The sequence below is a fragment of the Symphodus melops genome (genome assembly GCF_947650265.1).
Source record: "Symphodus melops genome assembly, chromosome: 9".
Lineage (NCBI taxonomy): Eukaryota > Metazoa > Chordata > Actinopteri > Labriformes > Labridae > Symphodus > Symphodus melops.
Window position 1 is genome coordinate 15,629,138 of NC_136699.1, and position 16,772 is coordinate 15,645,909.

Here is a 16,772-nt window from a genome sequence, read left to right on the forward strand (position 1 = left end):
ACTGATGCCCTTTGTGAAAAGACGAAACATGAGAGAGAGAGAGGCAGAGAGGGCCAACTTTGCACAAACCATCTGCCTAGTGTAGTGAGTTATTACATCTGTTATATTGAGGGGGAACAGTAATGTAGAGCTGATTTTTACCGCTGCATGGTGGAAACTGAAACAAGGTTACATGTCACGTTACATCAGTCTTAACACCACTTTGCCTTTTTATGGAGTTTTGCACTTAGAGCTTTTACTTCTGGTATGATCGCACACACGCACACACACACACACACACACACACACACACACACACACACACACACACACACACACACACACACACACACACACACACACACACACACACACACACACACACACACACACACACACACACACACACACACACACACACACACACACACACACACACACACACACACACACACACACACACACACACATCCTCTCATGACACGTGCAGTCCTATTCAGAGGACAGGGTTTCGTCTGTCTTCCTTCCTCATAACCAAACTCAAGCTGGAGCAGTCTCTCTATCTGTTACATTTTAATTTGTCCTCTTCCTGAGCTCAGGAGAAAAGTCCACCAGTGTTTGTTAAATGTTCTCAATGTGTCTGGAGCCAGACCGGACCATTCCACAAGCTCAAATAATCCTCAGTTCCTGCTTATATACCTAGATCCAGCTCATACTGATCACCCTCCATCTGTTGGCATCTCATTGTGTTATCTGGTCCTCTAAGTTGAAATAAAACATTAGCTGCACATTAGTCCTCGCTAGAACAAAATCCCTTTTGAAATATTAAATATTCAGTGTTTTGCAACATCAAATATTCAAAAGCATCCATTTAAGAGCTGTAACAGTGGTCAAGTCAGTGCAGTGAGTGCAGTCAGGAGGATGGAGGTAGTGGAGGCATGGATGGATGGATCGCCCTCTTTCTTGCCCTTTATTTCTTCCTCCTCCTGTTTTTTTTTTTTTTTTTTTGTAGCAGGCGCTCCAGCCCTTGCAGCCATAGTTGAGTCCACAGAGTGCCTCCATATATCTCTGGCTCTCTGCGTTAATGTCCCCTGAGGCCGAGGCTGACGCTCAGCACTGCCCAGACCCAGACCACCACTGCTGTGGCCTCTCGCTCCAACTCCTCAGCCTCTCCATCCATTATGCAGCCAATAGGCCCCAGCTGCAGCTCTCGCATCCCCCCTTTTCACCTCTACATTTGCTTCCCTTGCTTGATTCTGCCTCCCTGATTCATGCTCAGCCCCTCACTCTCTCATTCAGACACTCAATCAGCCATGAGCTAAGTCATGGCTGTAATTACAAACAGCCACACATTCATCTGGGACACATAAAACCGCCATCTGTGTACTCTGTTATTGAAGTGATAGACTGAATTGACTTTTAATTGAATTTAGATACATCTTCATAATTGCCGACAATCATTACACAAGATATTTACAGTCATTATGAAATATTACAATTGGAATTTACAGAAACTTTGTACAAAATATGCCTGACTTCAATGCCTGGATAGTGGGGTCCTTGTTAAGTCATATCAGGAGCTCAAAAGATTGACCCAAAAGTCACTGGTGTCTGGAAGTGCTTCAGTTTCAGCAAGTAGATGCTTTTAGAGTCCATTAAAAAGAAAGAAAAGAGAGAAAAGTCCAAAAAGTACAGAGTCAGCAAAGTTGTGAATCGTGTTTTTCTTTTTCCTCAGTTAAATTGCTCTTTTCTTTTTTTCTCCCGACTGAATGAAACATTTGATCTGTAATTCAACTGCAAAAAACAACAACAGAGACCCATTTAAATAGAATAAATCCATAATATTTACACAATAATGTGAATATTGATTTATAAAACTGAATCATCTCTTTTTCTTTAAATATGATTTTTATGTTTATCTACAGTTTTTTTCAAAACAGATACCTAATCACAATGAAACGCATCATACTTCTATCATTCAAATCTACTGATAAATGATGATTGTGGATTTCCATATTTATGCAGCAACTCTGGTTCCAATAAAACTCAGCTCATCTAACAGCAAAGTTCTTTCACCAGCTCATGTTGTATTAAAGCCTTTCTCCGCCTTGGAAGCTCCTCACACAATGGCAGAAAGTATGGAGGAGTCACATGGTCTCTTCAAAACAATAATAAAAATAACACATAGTGAAATGGATTTAATTCTGTCAGCACAGCAAAAGCAAAAAAAAAAAACATAAACTTGGTCAAAGCATCAGTGTCCATCAGTCCCACTTTTTTTTACCTGATAATATGAGACCTTTAACAACTGAAGAAGCTTTTTCCATTCAGCATTGGCACCACTGAAGCTCTACAGGGTTGTCCACGGAAAAGATCATTCCCTGCTGTACACCTGTTGTCATCCAGCGACGCTCAAATCCACCCAGGTGGGCCTTGCAAAGCCAAAGCTGCAAAATGAAAACTTACAGACCAACCTCAACTAGTAAAACTAAAATACTTTGCGCTCCATCATCATCATGACTAAGATGCAAATGAAATCAAACATAAGCATGCTTTTAAAGGATGTTTTTGATATACAGTAATTATAGGAAAATAGACTATCAAGGATGACTCCTTTTAAATCATTTATAAAGCTTTCCTGGATGCAGACAGCTCGGCTACGAAGTAAATAGATACTAAACAAAACAAATCCTTAAAGTATATGCAAACACAAGCATAAATATTTGATCCACAGAGATTAAGCTACGAATGACAAATATTAGTGATATATTGAAATTCTGGAACAGGCACCATTTCTGTCTTTTTAAAACTCGCTCTTCTTTTCGAGTGTTTGTCAGTCGTATTAAGGTGTTTCCCAATTCATAAAAGAGTCACTGTTGACTGAAGTGTTGGGTGCTGCTGCAGTCCATCCAAAAGTCTTTGCATCCTCCTTACTTTTTCTAAAATGAACCATCTGAAAGTTGGTGCACTGTTCATCTTTCACTCTGTCTCTCTCACATCCTCTCACTCTTAAAGATTGATCTCATCTTCACTAAATCCCCCACACTGCCCCCATTCTTTGTTTGCCCTCCACAAAGCTGGCCACCGGACACCACCGGGTTTAATGGACGTAGTAAAGCCAGTAGACGACGTTGAAGAAGGAGAAGACAGTTGGGAAGATCATCCTGGACCACTTATCGATAGAGTTCACGTCGGAAAGGTCTGGGATATTCACCTTGAGCTGGGAGGCCCGTCTCCGTAGACGTGACTTCTTCTGGGCGTGGCGCTCCAACGCACTATGGCCATAGTTCTGGCGGGCCATGGCTGCCCTACGGTACTGCAGTGTCGAACTATCATAAGCCAGCATGGTGTTGCGAGGATCCCCAGGTGCTCCCAGGCCCCGGGACAGATCCCCGGCACCACCCATCTCATTCTTCATCTCTAGGGTGCTGAACAGGATGTTGTCATCAGGAGTCATCTGTGTAAGGGCGTAAAAACAGATGGAGCCATGAGAAGTTACTGCCAAAGGAAAATCTGTTTTTAAGATTATAACAATACAATTATAATGTAAAACAAGAACATCTGCAATACATTATTTACTGTGTAAAAAAATACTGATGAGGTGCTATAATGGATAATGTCAATGATTAAAAAAAGTGTGTTACTTACAGTTAGGAAATAGTTACGGTACTGAAGAAAATACTAAATAAAACAGTGATCATCTGTCAATCAATATCAAGTGACAATACAACCACAAGACTATGAGGTTACATTCCTGGAAGAGCACAATGCACTCCACAAAATTATTCTCATGGAGAAATCTTCATTGTCATCTCAGAATTTCAACCAGGCTGTGATTAAAATTCTGTCGATTCACAAGACAAACTGAATAAAAATAAGTAAAGCAAAAGGAAAAAATGTGACAGGAGAAGGTTGAGAGAAATAGTAAGGACTTTGCAAAGATGGAGGAGAGGCTAAAAAGGTTCGGGGCAGGTCAGGAAAAGACGTTGTGGGAAGTGAATTCAGATCAACATTTCTTCATCCATAGCCTGACGTCTGAGGAGAAACATCCCTAAAATCCAAATCCTGTCCCGCTGTAAATGGAGCTTTTTATACTTTTTTGTCTTTCTGTTACTTTGAAGAAAAAGCCACTTTTTGGGCACTATTCATCCAACTTCAAATCTTCTTGTCTCTTATCCGACACCCATTTTAAAAAAGTGTTTCACTAGGCCTTAAGAGAGTTATCAGTTGGCTTTTTTTCACCTCAGCATCTCACATCTAAATGATCTTATTTCTTAAGAGAAGCCACTTACGTTTTCTTCTCTTTTGCCATATTTGTTGTAATTTCCCATTATTTACATTTACAGCCCATGTCCAGATTTAAAAAATGCCTGCAGAAATCAAACTGCTAAGCCATGTTTGTCAGGAAAATGCATGAAGAGCAAACCAAGAGAGGGAAAAAACACAATGGTGGGAGTGATGATCAAAGTTACCTTAAAAATCTATAGAAATCAAAGAAATGCACAAAAACTACAGCATTTTCCTCTGATCTGGATTGATTCAGATTGATGACATTGTTAGTTTTGACTTTCAAAACCTCCAGTACCTTATTTCTTTGCTCGCCTAGTCCTAATGCGGCATCGTCCACAAAGATGGGATCCCACATCGAGTCATATGCGTCAATTTCCCTCTGTTTCATTCTGGCATACAGAGCATCATCTCTCTGAACTACATTTCCCACCAGCCACTGCAAGCATACAAAATCAGCACTGTTACTTTGGGGAAATCGTAGCTTGCCACACTCAGAAGGAAAGGGTGTTTTTATTTTAAAGGTGTTGTTGTTCCTGCTAGCGTTAGCAGCTCAATAAAATGTTAAGGGAAGGCTTTGGCACCACAGCGTGTGATTTTTCCAAGATGCCTTGCCCTTTGAGAGACACAGAAATATGGAGATTAAGAATAAGCCAATCATTGCTTCTGCATTCACTCTTTCAGATCCTAATCTGTGTTATAAAGATGATACATAAGGCTAAACCAGTGAGAAACGGAGAGCTAGAGCAGAGTTAAGAGTGCTGGTAAATGACATAAAGCATTGATCACAGCATCACATTGACCTTGAGAGGAGAACCAGTCATTTGCTCCCACAGAAACAAACACAAATATTAACCAACAGCACAAATACATTTAGACAACTTAAGCCTGCACATGTACCTTGTTAGGGTCAGGTCTCAGCTTTTCATTATTGGCCGTGGCTGCTTTCTCAGCCGCTTTCTTCTGCCTCTGGGGTCCCTGGCCGAAGAAGATGTAGTTGACGAAGGCATACTCCAGAAGGGCCAGGAAGACAAACACAAAGCAGCCCATGAGGTACATGTCAATAGCCTTCACGTAGGGAATCTTTGGGAGCGTCTCTCGCAAGTGGGTGTTGATGGTGGTCATGGTCAGCACCGTAGTGATCCCTGGATACCACAGGTCACACGTTCAGAAACAAAGTGAGGTATTTAGCTGAAAGACATTATTATCAACATCTGTACATTAAAACATGGCTGCTAGAATCAAGGTAGGAAATATCTTTTTTGCCATAACCCACATTTGTCAGATCTGGACAATATGTAATTTTGTACCAAATACCTACAAAAGAAAAAACACCCCCAACAGCACTTACATTTCGACTTTCAAATCAAGCTAACTGGAAGCTGTAAGCATGCTGTGAAACTTAACTTCAGATCAAAATTGTTAAAGGTAAATTATTACAGTGCTAACTTCTATGACCTGTGTCCCTTTTCTTTTTTCTTTTCAAGGTTTTATAGGTCTATTACAATTTCTCTCTATCAACATCAACATAACAGCAAATTATCTCCACAAACATGATACAAGAATGTATAAAAGCAATGTTCACCTTCTCCACACACAATAAAAAAATGAAATAAATACAAAGGCTGTAACTAATTATAAGTCAAATCCTAGGGTGCGTTCGGATTGTCCCTCCTATCCACTTTCACTAGCATTTTTTCCTAAACCCCGGAAGCAGTTAAGTGATAAGAGCCGTTTAGAATTCTCTAAAAGTTCAGGAAAGGTGACTCAATGCTTCCTTTATAACCTCCTTTAGCATAGGAAACACTGGACCATCCAATTCACATACTGTGAATTCAATAACAACAATTCATTGTGGCTGCAACTTTTAAAGCGACTCATGCATCTGACCCATGTCGAGCATTCACGAAACCTAACGATCTGTCAGAGGAGAAATGTGGAGACAATCTGCATATTGATTTGGATATTGATTTGACTTATAATTAGTTACAGCCTTTGTATTTATTTAATTTCTTTTTGTGTGTGGAGAAGGTGAACCTTGCTTTTATACATTCTTGTATCATATTTGTGGAGATGATTTGCTGTTATTTGATGATGATTTAATACAAGAAATTGTAATAGGCCTATATAACCTTGTTTATAAAAAAAGCAAAGGAAAATGGTGACAGATCATATAGAGGTTAGAACTGCAATAATTTACCTTAAACAACTTTAAACTATCTTAAACCCAGAGGTGAAGTCTGAACGTGCTGTTGATGTTATAACACCATCAAAATGAAGGATCCTGGTATCCAATAAAGCCTACCTTATATGTTCATTCACACCTCGTGGTTTTCAGGATTATTTCACCGGTAAGAAGGGACAGGGGAAACATTTTTAGATGAACTTTTTGTAGTCCATTTTCTGAAAACTGTAGTTTGACCACGGCAGACTCATGTCACTAACCTCTGCCGCCGTCACATTATTATTATTACATCACCTAGTGGAAGTGCGGTCGGATTGTCAAAACAACGCAATCACCTTTTCCTAAGTCCTTTATGAATTCTCCTAACACCTTTCCTTAACCCCAAGATGTTTTGCCGGGGTTAAGGTAAAGTGGATGATGAAAGTAGAGAAGAGGGACAATCCGAATGCACCCCTCGTCTTACTTGCTCCCTTTGTGTGTGTCCCTCCCTCTTTGATTACCTTCATTAGTTTCACCTGCATCTCGTCTGTCACACCTGTGTTTGATTGCTCCCTGTATTAAGTGGCCCTTTCCGAAAAGCTGTCGTTCAGTACACAGTGTGTCCTTTTGAGTAGGTGGTTTCAGTAGACGGAACACTTGTCGTTGTTCAGTGGGCGTTTTTTGGGTCCACCTCAATATTTCAGCATGTATACTAACTTTTGGGTTTTGTGCAGTATGATTTGTAAGCTTCGTTTTAGGAAATTAATGTATTTTAACACCCACAATGCTCTGTAAATTTACATGTAAAACACCAACTCACGTGCGCCTCCAAATCAAAGCAAACAAGGATAGATGAGGCCGGTTCGGGTAATGTGCCTTTCAGATGTTAAGTATTGCAACATGTATTATGTATTGAACCGTCGTGCAGATTACTGTACATCTGAGTTGGAGTGTCAATAACATGAGGCGGGCTAATGACGCAGCATTCACACTAAATGAATCAGACAAACTAGAAACAAATATCTGCTTACTGTGCACAACTACTGAACAGTAGCTCTTAAATGTTTCCAGCACAGATATTAGGGACCGTTTACTGTCAGACTGTGTCAGCACTTTGCAATTTGCATGCAGCCTCTGTGTTTCTTCCCTTCTGTGTCAGTTCATCAGTTCTACCCGTGTTTACTCGTGACTGTTTTTTCTCCTTGTGGATTTTTTTGTTTTTGGACTTATTTTGGACTATGTTATGGTTTTGAAATAAAGATACTTCTTTTTGTTCTTCCTGCAATAGGGTCATTTACTTTCTTTGTTTAGAATATGTGACAAATACGATTAAATATACTGCCTTTGTAGGTTGGAGGAAGAGCTAGCATAAAATGAAGACTCTGTAGACTACTGGTCCAAAATCACTTCCTACAGTAGCGTATTGTACACCTTTTTGTAGTCCATTTTCTGTAAACTATTCACTGCTCTCTTTTGGGAGCAGTGAATAGTGTCTCGTGTGAATTTGCCTGTGATCTATAAAGTGAGATCAGGTGCTCATCTTCAAAGGATTTTTCATATGTGCTTATGAACATTGCCCTTTATGTTTATTGCCTATTGTATAGTTCTTATTTATAGGAATCAGGCAGGCCTGGACGAATGTGAACCCATATAGAATAAAAGATTGAAACCTCCTGAGACTGGAAAAATGTATGTGTGTTTTATGTAAGTAAGGTTCATATCCAACCATGTATCCAAATGGATATGAAACCAACTGCAGGCCATAATAAAAGCACAACGTTAGCACTGTAAACATCTGCTATTAGTCACAGCACGATTCACCTGCTTTTTTGACATACACGCATTGTGCTTGATACATTAGTCATCTGCATGCACAATCTGCATTTGGTTAGATTCACACGTATTATAAATAACCCAGCAGCCAGCAGTGTCACTGTAGCATGGAGCCTAGTCTCTTATTGGTTAGTACGTTCTCAGGGCGCTGGGAGGAGGCAGATCTTTAAATCACGTTACCCTCCAAATGCACCGTCTGGGGCTCCAAACTGCATGTGTCCCACTCCACAAAACAAATGGTGTGTGACAAGAACAACACACAAAGAGCTCAAAGCCATGCTGTCTGCTGCTCTGACCTGTCATAGCCCATTTTAACATTAAGTGGAATTTTTATTTTTCTATCAGTGCTAGATTGACATTATCGTTAGAACAATACATTTTATGTACACGACGTGGTGCATTTATGGAAATGTGTAAACTTTGATTTGGCAGTTTTTTTAACAGAGATCTGGCCCAGATAAGCTCGACCAATGAGAGGCTCTGATGGACAGAGAGGCAGAGAGAGAAAGACAGCACGCTTCAAGGTCGAGCTGCAGCGCTTCTCGCTCTGCATGAGTCATGCATATAGTCATCTCTGAACAACAGACATTTAGCTAGGCAGCCTATCACACACTGCTATCACTCACATGCTTAGAGCTAATGAGAGGACAAGTAAATGCTGGGAAAATAAAGAGTCACAGCAGAGATCATGACACACACATTCATTTTAACATGTGAAGCACATGTAAAGGGCTCCATGTCTGCTAAATGGCTCTTTTTATGCTCTGTTATCATTTAGCTGTGGGTTATTTCTCAGAGTCACTGTTCAGAAGCGGCGAGTTGATCCTACCCAGGGCCACTCTGGCAGCAGAAGCATCATAGTTGATCCAGAAGGAGACCCAGGAGAGGATGGTAATCAGGATGGAAGGCATGTATGTCTGCAGGATGAAGTAACCAATGTTCCTCTTCAATTTGAAGCTGAGGGACAGGCGGGGGTAGGAACCTGAAGGAGGCACAGGGATAGAGGAAGGGGGAAGATAGTTTTATGTTAGTTGTACAAATAAAACAAACAAAAGGTTTCCAGTTTATAGAAAATATCCCTTTTCCAGGTCAAGGTCAAAGTGTAAGTGTCAAAGACAAACTTGGCTGCTGTGTTGTGTACCTGTAGAGAAGACCACGTTCTTGGAGATGAGTTTATAGTCAACTATGGAAAACTGTGGCAGCTCTATTCTGTCAACCCCAGACACTGCACCGTCTCCTCCTCGCCAGTAAAACTCAATATCATCTGTGGTGTAGCCATCTGCAACGAAAAACAATATCAGTGTCAATTGATCATTTTTAATAAATAACAGTGTAACAAGAGTGTGTGCTTGATGTGAATGTAGAATGAAATAATCACAAAGAAAAGCCAAGGGGACACAAGGAAACAAATAACTATTTTACATTTTATACGTATTATTGGGACCTTTGTTGCAGATTTTTATTCTTAATATGGTTAGAGTGAAAAAGAAAATATGCCATCTTGTAAGAGGTTTTTACATGTACGTTTTCAAACCTTAAAGGCAGCCATTGATTTACTTTTAATGTAGCTCACAATGAAAACCATGGTGACTTGTAATTGGCTCTACATCCGTCACAGTGAACATTAAGCTCATCTTACTTACTTACTTTTGAATGAACGATAACAGTATTAAGCTTCTTGATTGTGTGTTTCCAACTGTTCTGGATACAAAGTCTTTCTCACAAACAAACAATAAATTAGTAGCTTCATGTTCTCTGTGATGAGTTACACTTTATTTGCATATTTTTTTTACATCAACTAAAACAAGAGCTAAAACTACAAGGTAGGAAAAAGGAACTATATTTGTATATTTTGGAGGCTGGCTGAAGTTTGATGTTTGGTGAGGCCTTTAGAAGGGATAAGCTAAAACCTCCTTTAAGCTTTATAGTGAAGAACTATTTCCACAAAACTGCACAATAATAAGTATATATGATAATAATATAATATGAAAATAAACAACAAACAACTCTAAAGTCTCTAGTAAATAATGAATACTGTGGACTGATGCTGTTGTTGCTGTGAGCGACAGAGATTTGGAGCTTGATGTGTTTGTTGCACATGGATGGAAACCAGCGCAGGCGCAGTCAGTATTGCAGACAGGCTTTGACATGAAGAGCGTCATAAGCAAACAGAGAGCAGCCATCTCCCCACTCTAAGCTGTGCCGTGTCTGCCTCGCTCTCAAAATAGAGGCAGTGACCTATTCAGATGTAATGAATAATTAAATTCAGAGGCTTTGATTTTTAAAAATTAACACAATTGTGTGTGCTGCAGTGGCCCTGTGATTCAAGGTTAAGTTAGTGATGTTGCTCACATTACGCATGCAGCAAACTTAATTCATGTGTTTTTGTATTAGATATTTTAGTATGTGATAGTAGAGACAGAGAAGTTCTAGAAAAGGAAAAAATTCCAATATCTGCCCTCAAATGCAGTTATCAAGCTTGTGGAAAAGATGTATGACAAAGACAAGGTGGTCACACAACTGGAAGGTAACTGTGCATGTAGATGCATCATCGCGTGACACTAGAGAGTGATGATTCTTGTAATCCATATAGCACACTCTACTGGTGACAGAGAACAGCTAGTGTAATTCAATTAAACTCAACTTAAATGTTACTGTTGAATAAATCTAGTTATATTGTAATATATCTGTGTTTAAATGACCAGATACTGATAATCACTCGATACGCTAATATCAGCTTGAATTTCCCTCGGGATCAATAAAGTATCTATCTATCTATCTATCTATCTATCTATCTATCTATCTATCTATCTATCTATCTATCTATCTATCTATCTATCTATCTATCTATCTATCTATCTATCTATCTATCAGCCAATATTATTGGCCGACTGATCGATTGGTACAGTACAGATGTCAGTTCTATGAAAAAATACCATTACGAGTTTTTGTAGCGGGTGTCATGGATGTGGATTTTTTTTCATTTTATCTGTAAATCCAGCTGCACAAAACCAACCATTTTAATTCACATTTCATACAAACAAATTCAGATTTATGATATTTTGAATATATTCTAAATCTGAATTTAGTGCACCAATAAAAGAAACATGACAAGCATTTGACATATGTATTAAACGGCTAATGCTTACAATTCACTGTCGAGAGTTATCATGTCTGATCTGTCTGAAGTAAAAAGTCTGTTCAATCCCTTACATGAAAACACTGAAGATAAAATGAATGTCCAATGGTTGTCATTTTTCCATTTTTGCACTCGTTTAACTGTGTCAATTGTTGTCCCCTCTTCTTTTTCAATGTTATAAAAATCACTTGAGCATAAGCGCCCCCTACTACTCACCTCATTAAACCAACTCTTAATGTTCACGAAGCAGCAGTGGATTCAACTCTAATTTTCTTTTGCTTAGTTTTTGAAAATTAAAAAAAGTTGAATCATTTCAGTGTTGTGTTTGGTTTACTGCAGTGGTGGTGTTTGTTGTGTTAGAAGCTGAAATTGAGCACCAGTCAATAAAGTGAGCTCCCCTTCTTCATCTGCATTATCATTATTGCAGCCTAATACAACCCAGCATCACCCCAATTAGAGCCACGTCCACCATGCTGCTGTTTTGATGTGCGACTCAGTTCAGTTCCGATCAGCCATGACAGGTTGGGATCAGGAGGGTGTTGAGAAAGGGATGCGGGGGGGGGGGGGGGGTGTATTGGCATGAGGAGTGTCATAAAGGGATGAGTTTTATGGCCTGTATATAACTGGTCAGTCTGTTTGTAGCTCCATTAGTTCTGGACCATTGTCTCTGTATATTTTGGAAAGAGATGTCAATGTGTTACATCACTGTGCTCCTCCTGGGCTGTCATGTGAGTCCCACAAGAGTGACGTGAAGAGAGAGACAATGCAGCCTTAAGATATGCATTCATGTGTGGGTGTGTGTTTGCATAGGAATGTATGAAAAACAATAAACCTTTGGTGTTGGAACAGTAGAAATCAATTATTGCTTCGCACAGACCAGTGGCCTGAGCTGCAGCACAGAGCTTCTGATGTATCAGGGGATCTGCAGTTTTAAGACTTGTGTCCGTTAAAAATGCATCAAGTTTATCAAGGGAAGTGAGAGTTCTCTGGGCTCATTAGTCTGAATAAAATAGCACACTCTGGCATGAAGCGATTCCAACGTTAAAACCATTGCCAGTTAATCCATATGAGAGCAGATACTGCCTGGTGATCAAAACTGGAGCTGTGTGTGTATGTGTGTGAGGGAGAAGCACAGAGTCTGTGTGTACATTTTGTGTTGTGCAGCCTGACTGAAAGGAGGAGGAGGAGGAGGAGGAGGAGGAGAAAAAAAGAGAGCATGAGTGATGGAGAGAGAGATAAAAAGGCTGGGAGAAAGAAAAAGAAGATGATGAGACTGTGCAAAGAAAGGAGATGAAGGAAAGGAGAGAGGGAGTGATGAGGACGGAGATGGTGAGCATAATGGGAGAGGAGCAGGGAGAGGCGGTTCTGACCCGTACTGTTTTTGTGCTGCTTAACGCTGCTGGCAATAGTGTGATCAAACCCGGAAAGACTGAGCCCTACACCACATCCCAGCCCCATAATCCTTTTCTCCGGGGAGCCAGATAAAACACGCAGAGGACCTCGTCTTTCCCTCTCATGTTGCTCCACACTCCCTCCCTCCTTCCCTCAGCTCGAGAACGCCAGATCACGTACAATTACGAGCTCCGTGTGAAATGAGCTCTTTGTACTGTACAAACATGGAGGCAGTTTTTCGGGAAAAAAGCAGCACATAACATCCACTATCAGCACATCCCTGAAACACTGGACCTAATCAGGCTCCTCCACGCCTTGGGAAACCACAGCAGTTGGAGTTGAATTAATTAGGCTGGATGTTATCAGTCAGTGAGCCATTAGTGATGTTCCTCTTCTCAATGCCTATCTCCTGATATCTCATCAGCCTTTCTCAGCATTTTACATGCAGCCTTAGCAAGCGTCTTCCTACCTCGGCCCCCAGATGGTTTTCACAAATTTTCATTTCAGAGTTGCATGCCTATGTGGGATCTGTTTAAATCTACGTTTACAGGTGGGCGTGAGAAGCGGTTGTCAGGGACGACAGTACTTACAGCTTTCGATCTCCAGGGTGCAGTTTTGTTCATCCAGAGGATATCGGCGCAGGTCCATCATGCAGGCTGCAGTGGTGGTGATCCTACACACAGAGTGGGAAGGAGAAGTAAAGGATTCACAGAGGCAGCCAGAGCAGCCCAATTCATTTTATTTGACCCTCATTGCAGAGCGTGATACACACGGCAAAGCATGACTAATATGTTACGTTTACTCAGATCAGGTTTAATTGGAAAACACACCGATATGAGAAAGGATAAACTAAAAATTAAGTGTTTTTAATTCAATCTCAGAAACTCTATCTTTCATTATTGACGTTAGGAATAAAAACCAAATAAAATGACAACATGACCGACCAGTTGGTTTGCTCACACTTCCCATTTAACATGTATTTCCTGTTTTAAGAGTTCCATAGGACACAACTCTATGTCGCAATATGTTCGATCCCTTTTCTTGCAGGGTCTCCACTGGTCCTAGCTGCTGCACTGCAGCTATGAAAAAATGTTTTCCCCTCGTTTTTTTATTTCTGGAATGAAGCCTTTATTTTTTTCCCATTTTGTACTCATCTTTTATTTGTCAGTGTACTGTTTGTCTAAATGTTAGATTTTTGCTTTCTGCTTTTATTGTCCTGTGTACACAGGGCACCAGATAAAAAAAAACAGTTCTCATTGAACCACCCTGTATAAATAAATAAGGCTGAATGAATAAATTTAAATATTTGTTGTAGCAACTGATGTACCAAGAAAAACATTTTGCCCAATTAGACAAGTACTACACTCTTCTGAAGACAGTGCAGTAAAATACTGTACAGAAATATCCGGAAATAAATAACGTGACTTTAACATTGGTTTTTGTCATATCAGCATTTTTAAGCTATTTTACACTGTATAGGTTTGAGGTATGAAAATATTGAATATAGCATGAACAATACTATTGGAAATTAAAAAAATCTTGCTGTTTCTGAGTTTGTGATCAATGAACTATTTTGAAAAAAAAAAGAACATAAAATGAAAATGACTTAATGAAGATGAATAGCTAATAGATGAAGGTAATTAAACCCTTTTACTTTACATCTGCTGTACATTTCTTTCTGCAGATTTCTGCAACAACTCAGTGTTAACGGAAAAAAGACAACTGTCATCAATCATCATATATATTGGTTTTTGAAAAGGAATCATTGTAGATGGTATTGCTATTTATATTTCATCCTGTCAGTCAAAATAGTTAAGTCCATATGTTTTTGTTGTATTCTAGTTGTAAGAGTTGTGTACTGTTTAAATTAGTTTGTATTATGAAACATGGACATGGTACCATTTAATTTTTATCCCATAAGTAGGTAAAACAAGAACAGGGTTCAACCTCTGGCCACACAATCCTGTAATAAAGAGCTGCTGAGTGTGAGCCAGCAATGGCCGACAGGTTAACTCAGAGAGACGTACTTCCTGTTTCACACACGACAAGTTGGCCAGTGCTGAGACGGGCTGGCACCCGGCAGTGCCAAAACCCCCGAGGCTGTCTGAGAGAGACTGGACACACTATTTAACTACAGGGACTGAATCCGTGACTGGTAAAAGAAACACACACACACACACACACACACACACACACACACACACACACACACACACACACACACACACACACACACACACACACACACACACACACACACACACACACACACACACACACACACACACACCGTTACATACACAAAATACAATCATTGACTTAAATCATCTTGTGACCATGATCAATTATAGAAGCCTCTGGTAGAATTCCAAGTATGAAATATTGTTGATTTTGGCTTTGCACGTCTTCACTGTTTCTGTCATTCCTTAGTTTATTACTTTTGTGGTTCAATCTTTCACAGCAGACAATGAAAATATTCTGAACCTGCATCAACCAAAAGGTATTTTGAGAAAAAAAAGATCACACTTTTTATATTGCTATAATTTCAAATCCTAGTCACATTTTTCTAACACAAGGGTAGGGAGTCTAAAAGGACTGTATTTCACTTTTTATTATTTGCAAAATTGTTGAAGGTTATCTTTGAATAATCTGCCTGATTTTTTTTTGTTTACTAGGTTGTTGATGCGAAATTTCTCAATTTAATTGTTAGGAAACTAGTAAAGGAAAAACAGCAAAATCATAAAACAACCTTAATGGACTTGCACAAAATGACTTTTATGCACTTTATGAGGATTTATACTTTAAGATACTGTGTATGTATGTGTATATATGTGTGTGTGTGTGTATATATGTATATATGTTTGTTTGTGTGCGTGTATATATACAGTATATATATATATATATATACACACACACACACATACATACATACATACACACACATACATACATACATATACGTAAACACAGGTCACAATCACTGCTTTGTTAAACAATATTAAAGACATTAAATTAGATCATGTGAAATTGTTTAAGATATCATACATATGATCTAATAATGTATTAAGTCCTGCTTATTGATTAATATTTTAAAGACACAGATCAACTAAACATGTATTTCCTGAAACTGAAGGTTAATCTGCCATGATGTTAAAATACGATGTCAACAGCATATTATTACCATATTCCCCAAACTGTCTTTTTATTTTGGCCAAATTCCTTCTTGCAATGTTTAAAATAACTCTTCTCCGCTCAACAAATACGAACAAACTGCAGCAGAAAAAAACTAAATGACAATATCTTTCCTCACTTAACTTTATCGTAACTACAAACTCGACTTGAAGAGTGCTTTGTCTTTAATAATTAAGAGCCAAAGTTCATTTGAAATCCTTCTACATAAGACTTGCAGCTCCCCTGGGCCCAGCTTGGCAAGTTTAGGATTTCATTTTTTGAGCTGCGGAGATGCTCTGTCTTTCTCTCTCACTCAGCCTCTGTCTGTCTCTTTCTCTCTGCCTCCTTTTTCTTGCTCTCTGGGCTCTTATATAAGAGCCAGTTAGCAGGGCCATGGTGCACTGGGGGATTAACACAGGAGTCTTATTTCTGTCCTAGTTTACCGCTTTTATGGTCACAACTTATTCAGATGTTACTGATCACCAGCCACATGCTCATCACCCACCATCATCACCATCAGCACCACTAAATCGTTGCAGTGGCAGAGGAAGCACAGGGGAAAAACGGAAATGAGGCCAAAATGGCAGGGGTAAAAATAACAGTCTATTTATAGCCCACCTACATCATCAGCAGAAGTCTCGAAGCTTTTTTGTCTGAGACTCAGCATCACTGATCAAGAGCTAATACTGCATCTTCTGGCTCAGCTAGCATGTCCAATACCCACGCTAACAATTAATACACAGATAATAACCGAGGAGGAGGAGAGATGGATGAGGATTTCTCTGCAGGATTCCCTCCCCATCTTTT

General features: G+C 39.5%; 1 protein-coding gene across 2 annotated transcripts in view; it reads right to left on the reverse strand.

Moving 5' to 3' along the window:
- Positions 1 to 1,600: 1,600 nt before the first annotated feature.
- The window catches only part of gabrb2a (gamma-aminobutyric acid type A receptor subunit beta2a), a 33,449-nt gene continuing 18,277 nt past the window's right edge, over positions 1,601 to 16,772 (reverse strand). The window contains exons 5-10 of one of the 2 annotated variants that reach the window (XM_079352123.1): positions 13,385 to 13,467; positions 9,405 to 9,542; positions 9,093 to 9,245; positions 5,167 to 5,411; positions 4,565 to 4,705; positions 1,601 to 3,436 (exon numbers count right to left, since the gene is read on the reverse strand). In XM_079352123.1, coding sequence (XP_079208249.1) covers positions 3,080 to 3,436; positions 4,565 to 4,705; positions 5,167 to 5,411; positions 9,093 to 9,245; positions 9,405 to 9,542; positions 13,385 to 13,467 — 1,117 coding nt within the window. In that variant the 3' untranslated portion in view covers positions 1,601 to 3,079. The remainder of the gene's footprint in view (positions 3,437 to 4,564; positions 4,706 to 5,166; positions 5,412 to 9,092; positions 9,246 to 9,404; positions 9,543 to 13,384; positions 13,468 to 16,772) is intronic. The other variant, XM_079352124.1, reaches the window with a different exon arrangement.